At 30.8% G+C, this 23,074-nt stretch overlaps 2 protein-coding genes across 4 annotated transcripts in view; one reads left to right on the top strand and one right to left on the bottom strand.

Moving 5' to 3' along the window:
• The window catches only part of LOC148277557 (G protein-coupled receptor Mth2-like), a 64,995-nt gene extending 47,631 nt beyond the window's left edge, over positions 1-17,364 (top strand). The window contains exons 5-8 of the mRNA XM_088232725.1: positions 6,312-6,496; positions 9,754-9,937; positions 10,930-11,120; positions 16,267-17,364. Of these exons, the coding sequence (XP_088088851.1) occupies positions 6,312-6,496; positions 9,754-9,937; positions 10,930-11,120; positions 16,267-16,418 (712 nt within the window). The 3' untranslated portion in view covers positions 16,419-17,364. The remainder of the gene's footprint in view (positions 1-6,311; positions 6,497-9,753; positions 9,938-10,929; positions 11,121-16,266) is intronic.
• A 3,253-nt stretch (positions 17,365-20,617) lies between these two features.
• The window catches only part of Nha1 (Na[+]/H[+] hydrogen antiporter 1), a 111,975-nt gene continuing 109,518 nt past the window's right edge, over positions 20,618-23,074 (bottom strand). For all 3 annotated transcript variants that reach the window (XM_088232720.1, XM_088232718.1, XM_088232719.1), the window contains exon 13: positions 20,618-23,027. In XM_088232720.1, coding sequence (XP_088088846.1) covers positions 22,870-23,027 — 158 coding nt within the window. In that variant the 3' untranslated portion in view covers positions 20,618-22,869. The remainder of the gene's footprint in view (positions 23,028-23,074) is intronic.

The following is a 23,074-nucleotide window of genomic DNA, read 5'->3' as shown; positions in this document are numbered from 1 at the left end:
TTACCACACATTCGCCTGAGAGATCGCATTTCGACAGCATTCAGCCTACTTTCATCCCTGTTTTTCCAAGTCCATACTTCGCTCCCATACATCAGGGACGGGACCAGGACTCCGTTGTGAACTGCCAATTTTGCCTCTTGTGACAAGCATTTATTTGCCAAGGTCGATTTAAGTGCACCGTTCACTCTGTTCCCGGCACTCACCCTTCTTTCAATATCTTTCTCAGTCATTCCATCCCTAGTGAACATACTTCCCAGATACACAAATTCCTCTACTTGTTTTAGTATAACTCCATTCACAGTGATTTCACATTTAGCCATACTTTATTTTTTTCCAAAAACCATCACATTCGATTTATCGACATTCATCAGCAAAAATAAGATGTTTCAAAAGTCAAAATCGTCGGCTTAAACTATCAATTTTGGAAATATATCGACCAAAGTGACACTTCTAAAAAAAACAAATTTTGTAGTGTCGCCATTATAAAGGTGCCATATTACGATGCGCTTCCCCCAAGATTTTCAATTCTACCCATTTGTAATAATTCGCCCTGAGTGACTGACCATTAAATTATAAACGAATGCAACAGGTTGTGTTCCCGTGGTAGTATTTTCAGGCGTTTACGGAAACTAGGGTAGGCAAATGATTCGAAATCTCGCCAGAATCAATAAAATAATTATAATTATTATTCATTTAGTTGATTCTCAGTTCTAACGAACGTCTCAAAGTTGATAATAGAACATAACACATTTTACACACATCACTCCATAAGCAACACTCTACCTCCATATCGTTATCCCAATGCAACAGAAAGATATACCCGAAATTTCCGATTTTTATTTATTTATTTATTTATTATTAATATACGCCCTGCGGGCTTTTACATATATTAGAAATTACATTCAAGTGCAGCAGTGAAACATAAGCATGTAAATTTAGTTAAAATTAAAGAAAACATAAAAAAAAACTAAAAGATACAATAATAAGTAAAAATAAAGAAATGTACCAACATAAGTATATGGGTACATAGGTAGAAAAATATTTAACAAACTTACATATGAAAACATACACACATACATACACATGCATATGCATACATGGACACACACATATACATACATGCATGTACAATGTACATTGTACATATATATACATACACATACACATACATGCACATACATACACATACATATAAGTTTATACATATACAGATACATGAGAGAAAAAAAAATGTAAATAAAGTACAATATTAAGAAATTTTATACAAATTAATTTATAACCTTTTAAATACTTAACCTATATGCAGATATGTTAATAAATTAATTAAATAAATATTCTCAATTGATGAAATATTGAAGTTAGATAGCTAACCCATGGGAAAATACTATATTTATTAGCTACCTAAATAATTTTGATTTGGTCAGACCTTTTGCACACCTTAAAGTCCGATTATCTAAGTATATGTTCTACAAAAATATCTCACTGTTGCTTTGGGCTAGCGATATTCACAACATAATCGCGTGTTATTTATATTCTCGATACATCTTATTGTCTTGTTTAGAAAACTGTATTATTTAATTTGATTTATTACACGATCACGATATTGTGTTGTGAACGTAATTGAAGCTGTGTAATAATATAATTGTATTATTTTTTTGTAATAATATAATTGTATTATAATAACATGGCACTGTGTGGAAAAATTTAAATATAAAAAAATAAATGCAATGTGTAAATTCAGTAAATAAATGAATAAAAACAAGAACTACACATTGCAGTTACAAAACCAACTAAAATAAAAAAACAATTGAAAAAAAAAAAAAAAAAAAATTTCCAAAAAAACTCAATTTATTAATATACGCAGGCATATATTTATATATATATTATAAAAATATGTAAATATAAAAAAATAACCAAAGAGTAATTTGAAATACTTTAATGTTAATATTTAAACTAAAAAATAAATTATTGCCCGAATAAATATGTTGTGATGTTCAGCGTAATAACGAAATTCATTGCTATCCTACGAGGGGAGGTGAAGGTTTCAGACTACCTAAAACAAAAATCCAGGCAACTCAAAACAATCTGTATCATAAAGTATTTAAGATAATTAATGAGTTGCCAAAAGAGATTAGGGATGTTGGGTCTATAGACCCAAAATGCTATAGCATCGTTTCGTTGGTTGACGATGATTTTTGTTAAAAAAACATCCATATAGGTAGATAGAGCGTCATCGGAAGACATCTGGATTTTATAACAATGTTTTAAATAAAAAAAATGTATATTTATATATAAAACTAGGTGTTTAAACAAAAATAATTAAACTTGTATCAAGGGGAGAGGGAAAAATGTTAATACATTCAAAACTTTAAAAAATATGATATATAGCTACCAAATGCAGTGCATATGGTGCAGTGTGCAAATGCGGTACGTATTAGATAATAAAGTATATGAGATTTAAAAAAAAACGGTATACATAGAAATAGGTACATGAATGTGTTGGTGTACAAGAAGGTGTTAGTGTGTGTATGTATATGAGTGTACGTGTATGGATGTGCTTGAAAATTAAAATGAATTCTCTGGCCCGTTTTAAACAATGATTGAGGGCATTGGAAGCAAAGGTAGCAATTTCCTGTTTTGGTGTTTTTGAGAAAAATAGCAAAAACTGCTACACTAATGCCAAAGAGAGTCTTCATTTTAGAAATCCTATTTTCACTGAACTTAAACTTAAAGATACTAATAAATTAACTTTAATAGAAACACGAATGACAAAAACTTTATTAATATTTGTATGGCACGGCCATTTTGAAAATTTAAATCTCAAGCCTGTCATTGGTCGAATAAAATGGCTGATGGATATTGTTATTTTATTTATTTTTTATTTTATTCAGAAAACATACAGTAATACATATTAAAAACCACCATTTTTTAACATAAAAAGACCAATTAAGTTTTCATAAATTATGCAAAAGATTTAAACATTTAATGTGACAAAAAAAATTAAATGAATAAATGCTTCCAACCACTATTTTCAAACCATCAAAAGTATGATTTTTAACTACATTTGTAACTCAACTCATGATTTTTATAAAAATAAAGTTAATTAACTACAGAATGACATCATAACCAAAAAAAAAATTTTTTGTAGGTTGCTATCTTTGCTTCCAATGCCCTCAATTCATAAATATCAATAGACTGACGAATTTATTAGTTACGAATGCTCAAACATAGATAAAATGGTTAATGATACTCAGTTTTCATGGTGGTAACTTTAAACAGTCGAGCTATAATCCTGTGATAGTATCGCAGATTCCGGATGAGATTTGCTTCTCGCAAATTTTCACTAACTACAACTTAACTCATTTTTCCTGGTAGGGTCAATGAAAAGTTAAGTTGAATTTTCACGTAAATATGGGAATGAAAACATTATTTTATAGAAGTTTTGTTTTACTATAATTAAGTGCAAAGATAAATACACTCAATTCCCCAATGAGAGATAACAGTTTTCTATTTATGGAAAAGCTACATTTTCCATTTTTACCCAGAGGTGATAAGGTATTCCACAATAACAAATTGGTGTTAATTAACCAACAGATAAGGGTAGGTAAAGGATCACCTTTTAAATTAATGTCGTCCATGACACGATATATGTATTACTTTCCACTAATTAACATATCAGTCTTCATATATCACACAAGATTTTTGAAAGCATTAATTAGGTTGATGTTTTAGGCTATAAATTTGATATCATAATTTGGTTATTAAATTGATTAATTGGCTACGCCAGTGGTCGGCAAACCGCGGCTCGCGAACCGCATGTAGCTCTTTAGCGACTCGAGTGTTGCTCTCACAGCCTCAGTTTCACGTTTCGCGTACATTGTCAACGGTCATAATGAATAACTTTTAGGATTATTGTCACTGAAAGGTCAAACACGTGGCGAAGATATTTCAAATGTAAACATAATCTTAAACTCGATAAAATTGTTTCAATTTCAACAGATGGGCCAAAATGCACTTCCGGAGTGAGAAAAGGTTTTCTATCTATTTTGAAGGTAAAAATTGATCACGAGATACTTGTTTACCCCTGCATTATTCACCAAAAGCGCTTTGTGCGTAGACATTTCCAAAAAGTAGAATGTTTTGTCATTGGCAATCAAGATTGTCAACATAATTATTATACAGTAGCTTAAGCTCTTTACCATCGTTAAATCAATTTTTTTTGGTTGAAATGGAGAGTAAATACGCAAATCTTCTGCTACATAATAAGGTTTGTTGGATTTCAAGAGAAAATGTTTTAAAACAAAAATAATTTTAGCTCTCAAAAGAATTCTTAAATGTTGTACTGCTGATCTTTGGCTCTTTTGACTCATGAGTTTACTGACCACTGGACTAGGCATTAGGCCTTTTTTAAATTAGGGTGATAAAATAAATTTAAAACCAAATAACCAACAAAAATATTTTGAATCTGTCCATTTTTTGTCGACAGGGGCTGGATTTCAGCCCCAGGTTACAAAACTGTAAATGTATTGTAGGTGTGGATGGTTTTTTTTAAATATTCCGGCATCTAAATCAAAGGGAAATTGTCTATCTGTCCTAGACTAGAAAAAAGTTGCCGATGCCTAGTCCAATTCATTATTTAAACAGTGTTGTAACACTTACGAATCTATGATTCGCATCGGGGTTTTTAAATTATTATAAAACTATTAATACAATAATTGATGACGACTTAAAATAAATGAGTATCGTTTTATTCTTAGTTTCATAATTATTAATCTTGCAATTAATATAGTTGTAAACTAAATTATAAAATATTAAATTAAGGTACTTTTAATTTTAGTCCTGGAGTAAACAGGAAACATTGTTACAATATGTTTTAAAGCAATATTGCCAATTGTTGAATTCAGGGTCTTGATCTAACGTGTTTTGTATAATTTAAAATAAATAAAATAGAAAAATTATAGAATTTTTCAATAAAAAAACTAAATATTAATAAAAAATTTTCTCATCTGCACCCAGTGATGCATGCAATTATAATACAATTGCAGTATGACTAGTGTAACGTTTTATGTGCCATTAAAAGGACAGTGAAATTTTGCATTGAAAAACCATCTTTATATCTATTATTTCCTATCGACGGATTTCTGTCACAAGTTAGTAAATTCATTTTTTTTTTAAAAGAGATGTCTTCATAAATGGCAACAAATAATCTTTGTTTAAGAAGTAAAAAAAATAAACCTATTTTACAAATACAAAATATATTATTTTAGAATATTCAACTTACGGTTTTTTCTGAATCGTTGATTTGGGATGAGATTTTAATTCGAAAATTTCATTATCTCAAAACCAATTAAATTATAGTTACGAACTTGTGCCAGAAACCCGACGATATCGACCCTGCTAGGAATCGAACCCGGGACTTCAAAAATGGTAGACTAATGCTTCTACCACTACATATCAAGGCAGACTTATCTTTACTTGACATTATTTTTCAGGATTTACCTGATAGTAGCCATCGAGTTGAAAACACTCGTTCAAGTTTCTGATTCCATGTCATTCACAAAATTACATTTTTCACCCGCACCAAAACAAAATTTGAATTATCCATTTGAAAAATTTAATCACGATAATGTTTACAGTAATGATTTAATGTCGCGGACGACAAAGTCAATATTTAAATCGAAATCTAATAAACCTACATTTTTTTAAATATAAAAATGCATATTACAGCTTAGATCAGCTACATCTACGTCGAAAGGAAAAGTTATTATACCTCTACGCGAACAGCGCACTAAATTCGGCGAACGTGCATTTGCGGTCGCAGGCCCTACGGCATGGAATGCTCTCCCAGCAGAAATCCGAAACTGTGAGAGTGAAGTGATATTTGGAAAGAAACTTAAAACCCACTTGTTCTCTAAATCATTTGAATAAATTCTTAGCATGTCGTGGAAAAGTAATATGAAAAAGTACATTTCTTAAATTAAAAAGTTAAAATTAAATTTATATAATTTATTTGTAAAGCTCCCTTGAGGTATTATATTACGAAAATTGCGCTATATAAGTTATCCATAATTATTATTATTATTATTACAAAAATAATAATAACGTATCGCTAACTCTATGAGGCCAAGAGCCTTGTGTTGAGTTGGGATACGATAATATAGAATAGAAAGTGGAAACATGCATATTATTCAAGAGTACTACAAATAAAATTTATTAGATGAACATAAATTTCAATAAACATCTAGAAACATTATAATGGAAGTAATCTAACAGTGTAAAGTAAGTTTTGTAATAATTCTTTGTTGTTTTAGGAATATTCGAGCAATTCGAGGAATGCAAAAAAATAAAGACAGAAAAAAGTATTTTCTGTTCTCTTTGTACGCATGGGGTGTACCTTGTGTCCTTACAACAATCACGTTCTTGCTGGACAAATACAACGTGGCTCCTGGATACTTGGACGCGAATATTGGACAAAGCAAATGTTGGTTTTCTTCAGGTAACATTTTTATTTGCTTTTTCACATAGACTAAACATATGGTAACCTCATTATAAAATAAGGTACCCTTTTCCAATTTCATTAAAAAAAACCGGGAGCATTAATTTTCTTTCGTTTTATGTATTTAAATTTTTTAAGCAATACGGTTTCACTTTCAATGATTTTGAAGAGAAAAAGTAGCTCCGAGCTCGGACTTACACATAATTTCTTTCAAAGAAGACAATTTTATCATTTTTCATGAGCTGTATAATTTAAAATAAAAGTGTATGATAGCGTCCTTTTTGTCAAAATTGTCATTCGCATGCAGTACTAACAATTCTTTAACTGTGACTGAAATAAATTGAAACAGTTTAAAACTTTAAAATAAGCCGAGTTGATTGCAAAATTATAGAATTAACCCTTTGGTAAATTGGGGGGTAGATTTTCACGGTCACTGTTTTCAATATGTATCTTTTTTGGTAATCCGTGTAAGTTGATTTTGTTTCGACGCGACGCGCGACGTCTCAACTTCCATTGCAGGAGACATCTTCAGGGTAAACTGTGTAATTTGTAGAAAAAATATGTGTTCATGTACTAGTAATTTGCACCGTGTCGCAGTCGGCACAACACACTACAAAAATGACACGGAATGTGTCTATTGCCGACTTCGGGATGAACCCAACTTACACGGCATCACCCAAAAAAGATACATATTAATCATTCTGTGACTTGTATTTAGAGCGTCGGCGTCGCGTTGCTAGAGTTAAGTCATCTTTTGAAATAACGATAATAATCTCAATATATTTATATTAAATACCATAGTGGTAATAGATTTTTGTAACAAGATTTGTACAAGTGAATAAAAAATTGTATCTACTGATCATGCTATTGCAATTTATTCATTATTATTATTTATTACACATGCGGCCTTAGTCAATTACAAAAGAAACATATACAAGAAACAGAAGAAAAAAAAACAAAACTATGCAGCAAAGACAAACAAAAAAATAATAAAAACAAAACTATGGCAGCCTCCATGGTGTAGTGGTTAAGACGTTTGACTCATACACGGAAGGTTCCGGGTTCGATTCCCGGTGAGACCACAAAAAATAAATGTGATTTTTCTCAAGCCTGGGTATTCTGTGATGTAATTCACCACTGTTATTGGGCCTTCTGGCCTGTTGTGGTGCAAATTAATAATTTTATAAAAAAAACAAGGGTAATAAAATAATGGTATACAATATATTCATAAACACGAAGACGGTTAGCTTAACCATGCCAATCCATCTTTATCCTTCACCTTTATCCTTCACAGTGGCGAAAGCCGAGAAAAGAAAAGGCGGAAGATATATCCCAAAGAATTCCAAGTTATGTGTAATAAGGAAGAATGACGATATTCGACCCACGGCCAAATTTAATTGAAATCGCCATTTATGAAATTAAGAAGTTCAGTGCTACGGGATTTAGGAAATGAAATAATATTAGAAATAACACGCGATGAAAATTAGAACAATGTTTAATATATGGCTCTACTTTAAAACGTCACAGGTTCAGGCAAACACGTGTTTAGAATAGCCAAAGATTATGTGTTGTGATAGCTTTCCGGTTTCCGGATAGACGCGTTTAGCGTGTTTTAACGGATTCTGGGTTCCCTTTTTAAATTTCAGGAGAGCTCACCAATTTGAATTCGTGACGTCACGGACGGAATAATTTAAAAATAACGATACTTAAAAAAATCCTAGCGATGAAAATTCGACATATAAAAAGAAATAAATTTTATACCAGTTTAAATGTCTATTAACAAATAAAAGAATATGAGAAAACCACTGAACTTCCTCATTGAAATTGAAAATAAATAAATCTACAATATTTTTAACGAAATTATTTTTTTTTAGTATGAGCAAATCGATAGAAAGAGTCTTTGTTTTACAGCGGTTTTCGGGTATGCGGACGGAATGCTTTTACTGTTGTTGTCATAATGTTTTATCTTAGTAAATCAATGAAATTAATAAAATCTGAAAGGATAAAAGCATTAGAATATATCCATCGCATGGACAATTACATATTTACATGTCACAAACTTGAATTGGATTCAGCAATCAAAGTAAAGTCAGCACTAGTGACATCAAAAGGTTTTCAATTATGTATGGTCTGATTTTACTGGCATGAATCCAACTGACATCTGTTAGAATTTTTAAATATCTGTTTGATGTTTAAACAATGTATTGAAAATGTTCTAAGAAAAAAAAATATCTTCAAAGCGTGTCGCGCTTATTCTTGAAGGATTTTGATTGTTGAGAGTTGGTGGAGCTCCTATCTCAGTTAGAGATTGAGAGAAGACACGTGGTTGATGTTTAATGCGTAATTTTTACATGGTGAATAAATAGTGAATTGTGTTGCGCGAGTGTTACAGCGGTGATGAGTTAAAGAGACTGCACTTGAATCACATGCTGGAATTGAGTGACTGCGTCGAGTAAAGTCTTCGGGTCGGCTGGACTGACTGAACTAAACTGCTGGGCGTTACCACGTCCTGTGGTCTCTTTATAGGCCACGTTCCTTTGTTTTTCATATCTCCAGGGTCGGGACATTGTTATGTACTGCAGTAGCTCAATCACAAATAACTATCGATGTGCTAATAAGCGACGTGATAACAATTTCCCACCATGGTTGTTTTTCGTATTCGCGATTACAATGAAACATCCGTGAACACCTAATATTAAACGTCAAAATATTTACGTTTCGCGACGTATAATCCTGTTGCGCAATCACATATTTGAAGTTCATACGTGGTGTAGGTGGAAACATAGAAAATATTCCAAAACTGGTATTTTTATTTATTTGTTTATTATTTATCATGCTATTCATTGCATTTTTGCATTAGATACTCCTTAATATTTTGCAAATGTAATATATTTTATTATTTTTTATAGTAAGTGCCGAGTTTTCACCAATAAACTGCATTTAATTACGAGGAAAATAAAAAACAAACCAACACGAGCGTTGACTTAGAGATTACACGCGCGTTGACTAAGCATGTTTTTAAGAACGTCGATAGTTATTTGTGATTGAGCTACAGAACGTTGATCTCGTGTTTCGCAGAATGTAATAAATATAATTCGATAGAAAATGCTGACTTGCTTCTTGACTCATGACTCTATATTTCATGTGAAAATATTTACCACAGGTGTGTCTTCGATGATGGACTATGAACCCCACATCCTTATCATCGTTTTAGTGAAATTTAAAACACTTTTAACGCATCAATGTTTTTTTTTCAGATGTCTTTAAGTATCCGGTACTGATCTTGTTTATTTTACCTGTCGGTATTCAAATAGCCACAAATGTCGTCCTGTTTGTCCTGACGGCTATTCACTGTAGTAAGGTTAAATCAGAGATTCACAGGATGCAGGCGGGAAGTATGGGCGACAAGTGTAAACGAAGGTTTATGGCGGACAAAGCTAAGTGAGTGACTATGTTTTACTACATTGAACATACAAATGAATGAACTGTGATCATTGACATATCGGTGGCCTCCGTAGTGTAGTGGTCAAGACACTTGACTCATACACGGAAGGTTCCGGGTTCGATTCCCGGTGAGAACACAAAAAAAAAGTGATTTTTCTCAAGCCTGAGTGTTCCATGATGTAAATCACTACTGTAATTGGGCATTGTGGCCTGTTGTGGTGCAAAAAAAAGAAATTAAATGAAATACGTAGACGCGCCCTATGGAGCAAAATATTAAAAAAAATAGTTAGACGAAAACGTTTCCATATTTACTAAATTTTGTTTATTTATACCGCTGGTGGTATCTTGAATCTTTTCTACCCCCTAGAGAGTGATAATTTGGTTATTTTTATTTTTTTAATACGACACCTAGCTTCATATAATGGCTACACTGATGATTAAACTTCAAATGATGAATAAAACTGTTTAAAAAACGTAAAAAAACAAATACGGTTTGGTCAATTCAACCTAATTAAGTATTTTGGGTAATGCTTAAGGTCGCAATAATGTTTTTAATAAAAAACTTCATGTTTGATTTCACATGTTCCTTTTTATTTTACGTTTAATCATCGGTGTGGTCATATGTGAAGCAAAGGGTTAACGCACACAAAAAACAAAAATCCCTATATTCATCACTTTCTAGGGGGTAGAGAAGATTCAGGATACCACGACAGGGGTAAATTCAACGATCATGCATGTGCTACCAAAAATTGTCCGATACTTATTTTTGGTACATAACAATCAACAGTCGTTTTTGGTGGATCCCAATCAGATTGTTTCAAAGAATACAGATGTGTGTGGTTACATCTCGTTCAAAACAATTTGTATTGATTCGCGAATGTTCTCCTAAGAAAGAGGAAAAAAAACATATTCAGACTAACGACAGTGCGCTTCTTGGGGTGCGAAATATACATTACTCATTTATAAAATATGTTTATATATTCTTTCAGGTATGCAATGAACATGAAGCTTTTTATTGTGATGGGAGTTTCATGGGTCACGGAGATTATTTCCTCCTTATTCAACCAGCCGTATGAACTGTGGTACGTCGCTGACGCCATTAATGTTCTTCAAGGCATCCCTATATTCGTTATATTAGTCATGAAAAGGAAGGTATATCGACTCATCAGGAAACGACTTGGTACGAAATCCATTTATACTTGTTCCAGTGAAAACAAATCAATCAAAATTCCTCACGACCCCAGTTCTTGAAATTATTTTCTAAACTGAACAATAAATAAATTAGTTCAGACACTGCCAGCATTTAAAAGCAAATAGACATCGTAATAAATTCAATATAAAACAACTTTGTGTTTAACTACTTATTTTTTATTTTTCCTACCGACCGCTTTCAAAGCTACACAAGCTTCTATATCAAGATATAATTAACCAACAAATTATATCGTATTTATTTTAAAGTGATTACAAAATATTACATCAAACATATGAAGCAAATAAGTCGAGTCTTTTTATCATGTTGTTCTTCTAAAGATGGAAAGTATAAAGTGAGATGGGTACGATCTTTAAAACTAGACAGAAATGGACTAGAGAAAATAATATTTATTTGGTCAATTAATGTTTTTTCTTATTACGAATCACTTTTAATTTCTTCATAGATTTTAAAGTTGTATAATTTTAATATTTTACTTTTACCCTTGAGAACTTTGAATCCAAAGTTAAAAACAATGTTGTTTTGTATTTATTTTATTATATAACCACAATGTTAGTGCTTCAAACATAACTAAAAAAATACATGTATATAAATAGGCATCAGTTTAACTGATCCGCTAGCTGATGTATTATTAACATGGCTGAAAAAAATATGACCTAAAGGTCTTAAAAACAATAATATTTTTAGTACCTGGCTTGGTAGCGAGCGTTTGCGGTGCGGCGCGGGCCAGGGCGCGATATGAAAATCAGGTTTTGCGGGGAAGTCAAATCACTTTATTTCGGGTTGTGGTCCCGTGACTAGTGTTGCGGACTCACGGATCAAAGGTCCGAGGTTCAAACCCCACTCTACCCCAACTTGATTTCCATTTTCTAACAGTGAGTTATTTACAACTCGTTGAAAATAGCCACCAAAATTTGAAATATTTGGGTTGATTATAAGAACGCTAATTTTTTTATATTTTTTAAAGTGAATTTTTCTGCTTTTATGTAAGTTTTTAATTTATTTTAAGTGTTGGATCAGTAGGGATACTCTATACTCGTAGTGGGCCAATCAGGAACGTACTTATATCAGTAAATTCACTCAAAACCTGAGCCCGGGAGATTGCTCTGTATCCCTTACATGAGCTTTGGATGTAGTCTAGTTTTATACTTGACTTTCTTCTTAGTTGGTACTTTATATACTCGTACCACACAACACCGCTTGTTTGCAAATCTACACGAGTAGCACGAAACGTCGTGTCGCACGCGTCAAGATCAAACTGGAGCTCAATCACAGATGGCTATCGACATGCTAAAAAACGTGCTAAGTATTTGAGCGATCACCACGAACAATCATGAACACGCTGAAGTTAAAGCGGTCGCGTTGCAAAACGCGATAGATAAGTTCCGTATCCGTAGTCCGTGGTCAAACGTCAAATCAAAAAAGTCAACACGCGTGTAATCTCGTGCCGGTTTGTTATTTCGTTTTCAAGTTACAAACAATTACTATGGCGACTGCTTTTCTTAACATTTGGCTTGCCGACCGCCGGCTAAATGCAATACGGCACTCGAGAAAAATTGAAAGAAGGCGTGTGCGAGATTCAACCAATCCTCTTGAACTGACCGAAGTTGAATTTCGTTTTGCAACGCGACCGCTTTAACTTCAGCGTGTTCATGATTGTTCGTGGTGATCGCTCAAATACTTAGCACGTTTTTTAGCATGTCGATAGCCATCTGTGATTGAGCTCCTGGTTTGACTTCCCAGCAAACCACGTGGTCAGACCTTGAATCGCGCGCGGCGTCTGCGCTCGGGCACCAGGCCCGCGCCGCTTCCGGCGCCGCAATACGCTTGCCACTGTGGCTGCGCTCTTAGGTACGAAAGGAAAAAATCAAGAAGTGTCAAAAAAGGGTCAAATGTTTCTTTGTTATTTTAATCATATCAATTTAATAAGATATTTTAGGTTTTATGTAAATAACAAAATTATTTATGTAGTGTAGTCTTAACATGCTATCATTATGGTGGTTGGATACTGGTTTGGTTGATTTGCTTCATTTACTTGGATTACATGATTAATTTATTTATCTAAATAAACTCCGTTAAAATTATATACATATAGAATAAAACACGTTAAGGTAAAAGGCGTCTAATGATATTTACATTTAATTAATGAATAAATTTTTATCTCATTATATGTACATACATGCATAAAGCTATAACGTTTCAAATTAGGGTAGTAACCCTGTTCTAAAACAGTCCAAAAATACATTATTTCACTATACAGAACACATTTTATTAAAAATATATTAATGTGGTTTAATTTGAAAAATAATATAAAACTTTAAAAATTAAAGAACAAAATATATCAGCTCAAACAAGAATTTTAATGTGTTGGCCACCTACTAGCCATCGTCGACCTTTCAGACTTGCCGTGACTGATTTCACCAAGGAAAGCAGTCAGCAACCTTTTTAACTTGAGGTTCTTACAGCATTCCCAAGGTTCTGGCATTACATAATATATTTCTGGTCCTTTGTAAGAGTTGTCTCTGGAACAAATAAGTTCTAACTATTTGTCAAGAAATGAGACCGTTATCGTAATTCCGAGTTTCACAGAGATGACAAACTGACGGATGGCGTCTCTGTTAGTATCAGGGACCACCACTGCCTTCAGTTAATAATATCCCTACCTGATATTGAGCATCACAAATTACTTTTATTACGAAATAAACGATAATTATAAACAAATCAATAATTAATAATAAAAAAAAAAAACTAAATTCATTCAAATAACGCGTTCTCTCACAAAACAAGCTCATTTAAAGTACCACTCCAATGGATTGGTGTTAATTTTTTCACCCTGAAAAATGCAAAGGACTTTACGTTGCGTAGGTATAATTGAATAAAAATCTTATAAATTAGCTTTTATAAGTAACTGTGATAACTAGGATATATAAAAATATAGGTGATAGGAATTGTTTTGTGAAAGTGGTTTATAATACTTTTTTTTCTTAAATCAATAAAGTGGCTCGAGGCATATTATTCTTCTTATTTAACATGTTTTATAGAATGAAAAATAATAATAAAATCTGTAGTGTCTGCTTTTATTTATAAGCATGCAATTTTACCATAAAAAAGATTGAATTTTTTCGGCAAAATTTAAATGACTTCGTCTACAAATTTGTCGTTTAAAACAGATCTTCCATTTTATTTTCAGATGCAAAATATGCTGCGCGTCACAGAACAATAACTGATGCAACCATTTACGCATCACGCGTCGTACACATTCGCCTTTAGCATAATAGTGTTTAAAAACTCAACCATAAATTCAATAGAATTGAATAACGAAAATGCGCAATGATCTCATTTATTATTAATACTTTTTTACATTTATAAACTTCTCATTTTACACTCCTTTAAATAAGTTTCTATGAATGAGTCTCAAATGAGTTTAGTATCGTCGTTTGTCACTCAACGGTACCAAAATGTTTAGTTATATTTTGATGTGTACCGAATACTAACGCAAACATAACTGGTGTTCGTATAAATATTTATATTGCCAAAATAACTATTTAACTTTGCACAAAAACCTTTTTGTTTGTTAAATAAATAAATTCGTCCAAAATCAATTCATATTCATGCTTTATAATAGGCTTTTATAGTATATGTGTATTCCAAAATCTGGTCATGTGTTTAACGTGGTTATGTGTCAAAAGTAATACAGTAGAACTTTGTTTTTCCGAACTCATGTCATTCGGATTGCAAAGTACCAGATCGTTATTACGAAATAAAAAAAAAGGTTTAAATTTTAACTTGAATTTAATTGTATAATCAACTTTGCTGGACATGTGATGACGTGTGATTCTGATTTGCCGTATTATTTCAAAAGAAATAAAATCTAGCATTCGCTAACCCGGATAATGAGAGTTTTACTGTATTTAAAATAATTGTATAATATTTGTAGATTATATAAATACAAAAGATAAAATGTGAAATTGTTTAAATTATTCAGTATAAAACAATATCAAGTATTAAAGAATCCCAGAAATAGAAGATATAATTTTAAAAAGTTGAATTCTCATAAAAACTTTACCAGTTTATTTGCCACTTTTTGAATTTTTAAACATGTTTCGCGGTCTATTTTGCAAACCCCAATAAATTTATTGAGTTCATTTTCCAAGAATAAGTGTATTTTGATTTTGTCAAAAAACTTAAAATACAGGAACTTTTTCACGAAATACATTTTTTTAAATAGTTTGTCATCGTGTGCCCTTACCTGACATAACATTAGTGTTAATTCAGATTAAAAATCGACACGCGAAAAAAAAAACAAAAAAATATTTTTTGATTAGATTCCACAAAACGTTATATTACACGTATGTTCATTACGATATTTTGAGTTTGTCCAAATGTTTGTAGACAAAAAATGGATTTTACTACCTAGGGTGTAAATAAAATTTAATTTTAAAATTATTACTACCATTCATTAATAGTTAAATTATTATTAACAATTATTAATAATTAAATTATTATTAATATTTGTTAATTTTAATGGCTCCTGGGAGATGAAATCTAGTATTATGTCTTTTTTAGAGAAACTCAAAATATTGTAATAAAACCTACTGGTCCAAGAAGTTATTTCCAGGCGTTGCCTTGATGAATTGAAGAATTATGGATGTTCAAACATGGGCAAAATGGTGAATGTTACACGGTGCAAATGACAGGTCATAAGCCCTGTAAATGCCTAGACTTCCATATTCCCTTCTCTAATATGTTCTCCATCCCTGTTGTAATTTGTATTTATTCATGTTTGTTTTTTACTTGAAACAAAAAATCACTAAATCCAAATTTTTGTCTATGGGATGCCATGGATACATTACATTTTGTGAATCGTTTAAATAGTTAAAAAGATGAAGATTTATAGTAAGTAGCATTAGAAAAAATCTAATAATTGAAGGTAAATAGAGGCTGACCACTGACCATTGCTAGCTAATCAAATATTTATTTAAAATCAACTAATTCATTATATTTCACAGCACTTTTAGCGTAAACAAAACATATGTAGATACACAATATATTTTGGTAACCCTGTATTTGCACACCATCCTTATCGCACTGCACTCATTACATTAACTAATTTCAGGACTTGAGAAGCCTCAGGAGCATTATGGAGGCGCTGCCACCACCACTACTGGTATTTCATCTAACTCATGTACGGATCCTTTAGCAAGGAAGTACAATAGTCAAATCAGCACTGCCAGCGCAAGAACTAACTATAGGATGTCGGAATCATAATCACAATAACCTACTAATTTTGCACATTAAACCTACTAATATAGTGCTCTGTCATTAATTTGTGTAGTCATAGTATTGCACCTAATCCGTTTTATTGCACAATCGAGAGTATGATATGAAACAATATTATCTACAATAAATTGCCAATATTACTTATTGAAATTAGCTTTTGTTTTTATTTATGAGACCAATTGAACGTAGTTATGCAGACAGCAGCCAGTCGTAGAAAAGTGAAACTGAGATAATAGCACCTTTATGAAAAGAGTGAATAATCAAATCTACAAAACAGTTGGAATGTTTTTGTCTTTGACAAATAATAAACAATGAATACATTAGTTTTTTTTACATTACAAACAAGAATCTAATTATGCATTATCGTAAGATTTTTCTAGTCCTGTGGGTGTTTTCCGCAAATACAGAAATGCCGTTTTTGTGATCGCTACGTTTTCAGAAGGTGATTATTACCGTTTTTGTATGAAAGCGGACTGGCTGTTTTTAGCAGAACATAGAATTGACCTTACTGCACCCGATAACACCAATATCTAATTTTTTCAAAATTTCGAGCTGCCTGCTTTCTGCATAACTACGTTCAATTATTAATCTTATTTAGATAACTTCTACACGTGTATTGTCGAAAGGCACATATTCTTGTATAATAATTAACTTTTGATGAGAGGATCTGTTTCAACCGAAACTGCATCTACATAGTAATACTCTGAAAAACAAGATTTTGTTTGGAATCGAATTCACGACCTCTTGCATGGTAGGCATACACGCTGACCTTCTACCACGTGGCGGGAACAGAATAACTATACAACAAGAAAAACAAATCATTGGTTTTATTCCCTATATGTTTTTAATCTGTGTTACAAAAATAAAAATAGATTGTATACGTGTGGTTCGAAATTAATAAATATATCAATAAAGTAGGCGCAAAAAAATAAAAGGCGTTTTTAGTCAATGTTATGATTGTGCAGATTTGTTTGAAATTAAGCTCTCCCTAAACAAAATAATATTTGACATGTATTAAAAAAGTATTGTTAAATGATTATTTGATCAAATGATTGTATTAAGACTACCATAGATTTATGAGTTTAGTGGACAAATCAGACATATGCCTGTATTCAGAGACAAAACTTAAGTTTAGAAAAGTACATTTTAATGTCATATGTTATACAGTTGTATATTTCCTTCCTAAATTGACATTTAAAAAAAAAATATTTAAAAAATTGCTTGTTATTCTTATCAAGAAGAAAGACCCATGAAAAGATTTTTTCTGAAATTCTGTTACTCAAAAATATATTGTTTACATAAATAGTTTTTGATTATTATTTTATAAAATTTAATTTAATTTTATATTCGCTATTGACACTAATGTTTAAAATATACGTTTAAATCACGATTGAAAGGTTATTTAAATAATTGATTTTAAAATATCTTTAGTAATACATATTTCGTATAATATTTTCATAGTTGTTATGCTTCGCTTTTGTGATATGAATCATAATTATATTTACTTAAATAATTCTAAGGGATTGACTGGTTGATGGTTATATAAACAAATGTATGTTATGTTCAAGATTTTCTTAAAAATATGTATAAGAACAAGTAGGTAAGCAATAGTTTTAATATTCTGGTCAATGTTAATTGTTAGTATTAAGTATGTATCATCTATACCCGATTTTAAATGCATTGATGTGCTTATTGTATATGTGAAAAAATGTATTCAAATATATGTATACATATGTGAATAGATTCTATTGTAATCCGCAGACATCAAAATAAAAAAAGTGATCTGCACTAAATATTTTTTACTTACCAAAATACATTTCCATAATCACATTTCAACTAAAGTACCATTTCAATGTATGAACATAATGATGGCTATTATAGTAGAGATGAAAAACCTAAGAGATATTGATGTCTAGGTTAGGCTTATAATTCATCATTATCTGGCTCAGGTGAACTCTTCACTCACTGTGTAGCATTCACCATTCTGTCTATGTTTGACTTGTTTAATTTAGTATTTGTCTGCAAAGATTAGGATGTACTCAAAACATTGTTGATAAACGTAATAATACTTTGATAGGGTTTAGAATTGGTACACTCAGTAATAATTGAGTCGTCTACTTTCAAAATCCGCAATCTCCCTAAGGCGGTCATAGGGAAATAGCGGGTTTTGAAAATAGACGACCTAATTATTTAAATTTATCACTGTTGCGATAAATCCCCTTCTCAAAAATGTTTTCCCTCTCTGTTGAGAGAACATTTTTGAGAAGGGGATATGGGAGTCTAGGCATGTACAGGGCTTATGACCTGTCATTGGCTGGTTTAAGTGGTCACTTTACAAACTGTGTAACATTCACCATTCTGACTATGTTTGAACATCCACATTTCCTCAACTCTTCCATCTGTTGACTTTTGAGAAGTAAAATAGCTAAAACCTTTATCATGTGAGTGAGATTCATCCCTCTAAACCAATTCACCTACTAGGCAACGCCTGAAAACAATTTTCCAATTTTGTCTACTTCTTCTTTAACCAGGTAGTTAATTTAATAATGTTTTAAGCATGTCCAAATGCTTGCAGACTGGCTTACCTAAATTGGAACAGATCATTTAATTTTGAAGCGTACATAGCTAAAATATGAAACGAATATAATAATTTTTGATAATGAAATTTTTTGTCAATTCACGGTGCATTACATTTTTTTGTTAAATGGAGACTTACCAAATCAGAGTATACTCCCTTCTAATGTTAAAATGCTTTTAAATAAATTATAATAAATATATATTAGGTAGACAGTGGGTTACGGGAGCTTTCGATAGCTATCCATGTCCTATACTTTTTTTAACTGGCAAAAATCGAAGATAAAGGGTTGATATTTAGAGTAATCATACGTCACTGGCTAGAGTCACCTATACGGAGAAAAAGCATTCTTCGATTCGTACACGAGTACCAATACACGAGTACCGATGGCCCTTTGGTGTCGAGCAAAAAACAGACTAAAATCAAACCAAAATTTGGAACGCTTTTGTTATATGCAATAAGAGCTTAATGGCTTCTCTAGTCAATTGATACAAACAGTTGATATTACACCGTTATTATAAAAATATGGCTTTTCATTTTAAAAAAAGAAGTGCAAGAAATAAGGCAACAAATTAATAAAAATCTAGGTTTCTATTCACTATTAATTTATGAAGAGTGGATTAGAGAATGGTGATATTCTTTTTAATATTCAAGTGTTAGAGACATCTATTGCTGTGCAGTCAAACTGTAAGGAAAAATATTTTTGTAGAGAAATTCAGGCATATTTTAGTTTCAAGAAAATCCCAAAGATGCTGCTAGTTAGAAATGTTGATGTATGGATGGTGGGGAATTCAGCATCAATGGATAAAACAATATGTCGCTGATCTGTCATTTATTAGGTAGGTACCTACTCAACAATACGTTTATGGGTGGCAATCAAAAAGATGTGTTAAAAAATATATTTCAACAATTAACGTTTTTTATCCTTATCAAGACAGTAGAATAATGTGTTGTGTGTACTTAGATTCAGAATCCTGGGTGAGTGTTTTCAACTTGTGTGAACTTGCGGATCAAAGGTTCTGAAGTTTGAATCCCACTCTACCTATCCTTCTCATTTTTCCAGCAAAACTTATTTACGACTTTAAGGAAATGGTCTGAAAATTTTAATATTGAGATAAATAATAAGAGTTTTACAAAAATTAAGTTCAAATAAGTCTGACTTGTGGTTAAAGTTCCAGATTCGACGTCTGTAATTTTAGTAAAGTTAGAGTAATAATTCGCCATTGGCTAATATAGTCACCCTACGGACAAAAATATTTTTTTGATAATCAACCACAAATTACGTTCCAGTTTATAGCAATACAACGGGCCGTAGGAACTCTAGAATTGCAAGCGCAAACCGAAACCGTCCGTAACACGTTTGTTGTTAAACTAAAAACCAAACCAAAATTTGGAACACTTTTGTTCTATACAGTGGACCTAATGAGCTTCTCTAGCTAATTATTTATTTGATAATTTTTCATTTTCGTTGAACCTGAAGTTTAAAACATGTATTTGAACACTTCGGTTTATTCAAATCAATTCATTAATAAATTAATATATAACAGTTTGGAAATACAGGATAGGATAGATAAATATTCCTTTCATGGTTTATAAATAAAAATCAAAGGTATTTTTTTTTCAAACTTTTATGTAACTTAAGTCTTTTTGCGACATAAATAAAATTTTAAAGTATAAATATTTTACTACTACAATTTGTACATCTATGTATGTTGAAGCGTATTTATAAATAATAATAAATAATTGAACATTACTCTTGGCCATAAATTATATATACACACCAGAATACTTTTCAATTTTTAAAACTTATTTTATATATATAAGCATTCTTAAATTAATGTTTTTATTTGATAATAGTATTTGAATTTTGATTAAAATGCATCATCCTATTTAAGTAGTGAGAAGTTTCCTTTTTAAATGTAATTTTGTATTATTTCTGGCGATTCAAAATATTAAAAAAAAACATTTTCAAAAATCATTTTTTTTTAAATAGCTTCAAAACTGTAATTAATATTTACAAATTAACAAAAATGCTTGAACTATTGCAACTGGCATATTAATAATTATTAACATGTCCTTGAGTCATTATCAAATGATTTATAACTTTTTTCTAAAATTATAAAATACACACATAATGTACTTACAAACCTACGTAATAAATTTCTCAATATGAGGATATTCATTTTTTTTATACCATACAATTAATTCACCTAAAAAAACAGTTTTAATTTATTTTAAATACTAAAAAAGGATAAAATTGTTAAACACAGTTAGCATTTCTATTTAATTCCTCTAAATTAATATACGGAAAACTGTTCTTATATCTGTAATTTATATTCACCATTAGATTTCAGTAAAAATATCAAAATGTTTTGTTAAAAATATCCGAACAATGAAATTCAATTAATATTTGAAGCTAGAACTTTGTGATTTTCATTGTTAAATGATAAAATTACCCTTGAAACAAAATTTTACACAGACTATATACATCTTTAACAATACAATTATTAATTTTATACAACTGCATGGTTTCAAAAAATCTAAAATTATAGTGATTAAGGCACTTAATTTATATATCACGATAGTATTGATTTTTTGTTAGTTTAATCTCTTAAACAAAATATGCTTCTTAACTTGTTAAAATGTTAGTTAGCAACTCATTTCGTCTTATTAAATTCTGCAAATTGTTATTAAATTATACGTATTTTTGAAAACCGATTTACAATACCCCAATTAATAAAAACTCTTTTTTTTTTTCTTCGAATAATAGAGATATTGTTTCTTTTTAATGATATTAGTTAGAATATAGCTGTTTTGTTGTTGTTTAAAACGTAAAAATAAAAACAATATTAAACAATGTTTAAACATATTTTTAATATTTGAAGAACTAACTTTGTGGAACATTATTATCTGTTATTGTTTAAACGAATGCCTATGGCACAATTTATGCCATTTTTTATTGTTTTAGCATAAGAACATTTTTGCAATATTAACATTCTGTAATATTTATTTAGCAATTGTGACTAGTAAAGTACTCGTTTGATAATATTTAAAACATTCATTTTAAAATTTTTCAATAAATTATTGTTTTATAACACACCATCGCTAACTACCCTGTTGTTTTATATATATATTTTTTTAATTCTACAATTTTAAAAGTAAATTAGAATTGTACAGTAAAAGCCCAATGTATAATTTAATCTTTATTTTTTTACACGAAATTAAAAAAAATATTACCTGAAGTTTGGCTACATCAACTGTGTCATAATTAATTAATTATCTAACCTTTTAAATAATTATCTATCCATATTTTAGAGATAATTTATAAACTTTATCAACCCATTATTTTCCCGACTTTTTAAAGATTTGTTTTCGCATTTAACAAGAGAAAACGCAAGCACTATAATCCTCTTAAGAACATTTTAACACGTAATTATAAACAGTTCAAAAATATATATTATTATAATACATAAGTAAATCACATATTTTTTGTTGCCCATTTTTTTACATGTATGATTGTAGTTCAATGAAATAATTCAGATGTTTATTATAAAATAGCAAATCTATTGCTCCGGGAAAATGCAACCAATTATCATATTTTATGTCCAATTACAATTGATAGAACCAGATGCATGATCGTAAGAATATCTAAAATAGTCACAAAATGAGGATGTAAGATAATAATTTTATAGTGTGTTATTATTATTTTTAAATGTGATGTGTCCCTAATGGGAACATTGGTACTAAATAGGTCGAATAAAACGTTTCAACATTAATTACATACGTTGATCTTCGTTTTTCTTCCAGACCACTCACATTAGTGTGATAACTGATTTATGCATCCCATATTATGCGAAGTAACGATCACATAGGATTATTACTAGTTGTATGTTGTAACGATGCGGTAGTATTAGTTGGAGGTGAGGTATCGCCGGTCTCCGCATCTTCGGAGTTGTCTTTTTCTTCTTCTTCATTGATAATTGAAATATCTCGGATTGAGGGGCGATGGGAACGACGCCACCCTGAAAATAATCGGTTATTAGTGATTTATGCATTTCTTAAATCTCCA

This window comes from Micrasema longulum, unplaced genomic scaffold (assembly GCF_059751315.1).
Source record: "Micrasema longulum isolate JH-2025_06_02 unplaced genomic scaffold, ASM5975131v1 h1tg001012l, whole genome shotgun sequence".
Lineage (NCBI taxonomy): Eukaryota > Metazoa > Arthropoda > Insecta > Trichoptera > Brachycentridae > Micrasema > Micrasema longulum.
Note: the sequence above shows the minus strand (reverse complement) of the source record. Positions and strands in the feature narration are given on the sequence as shown.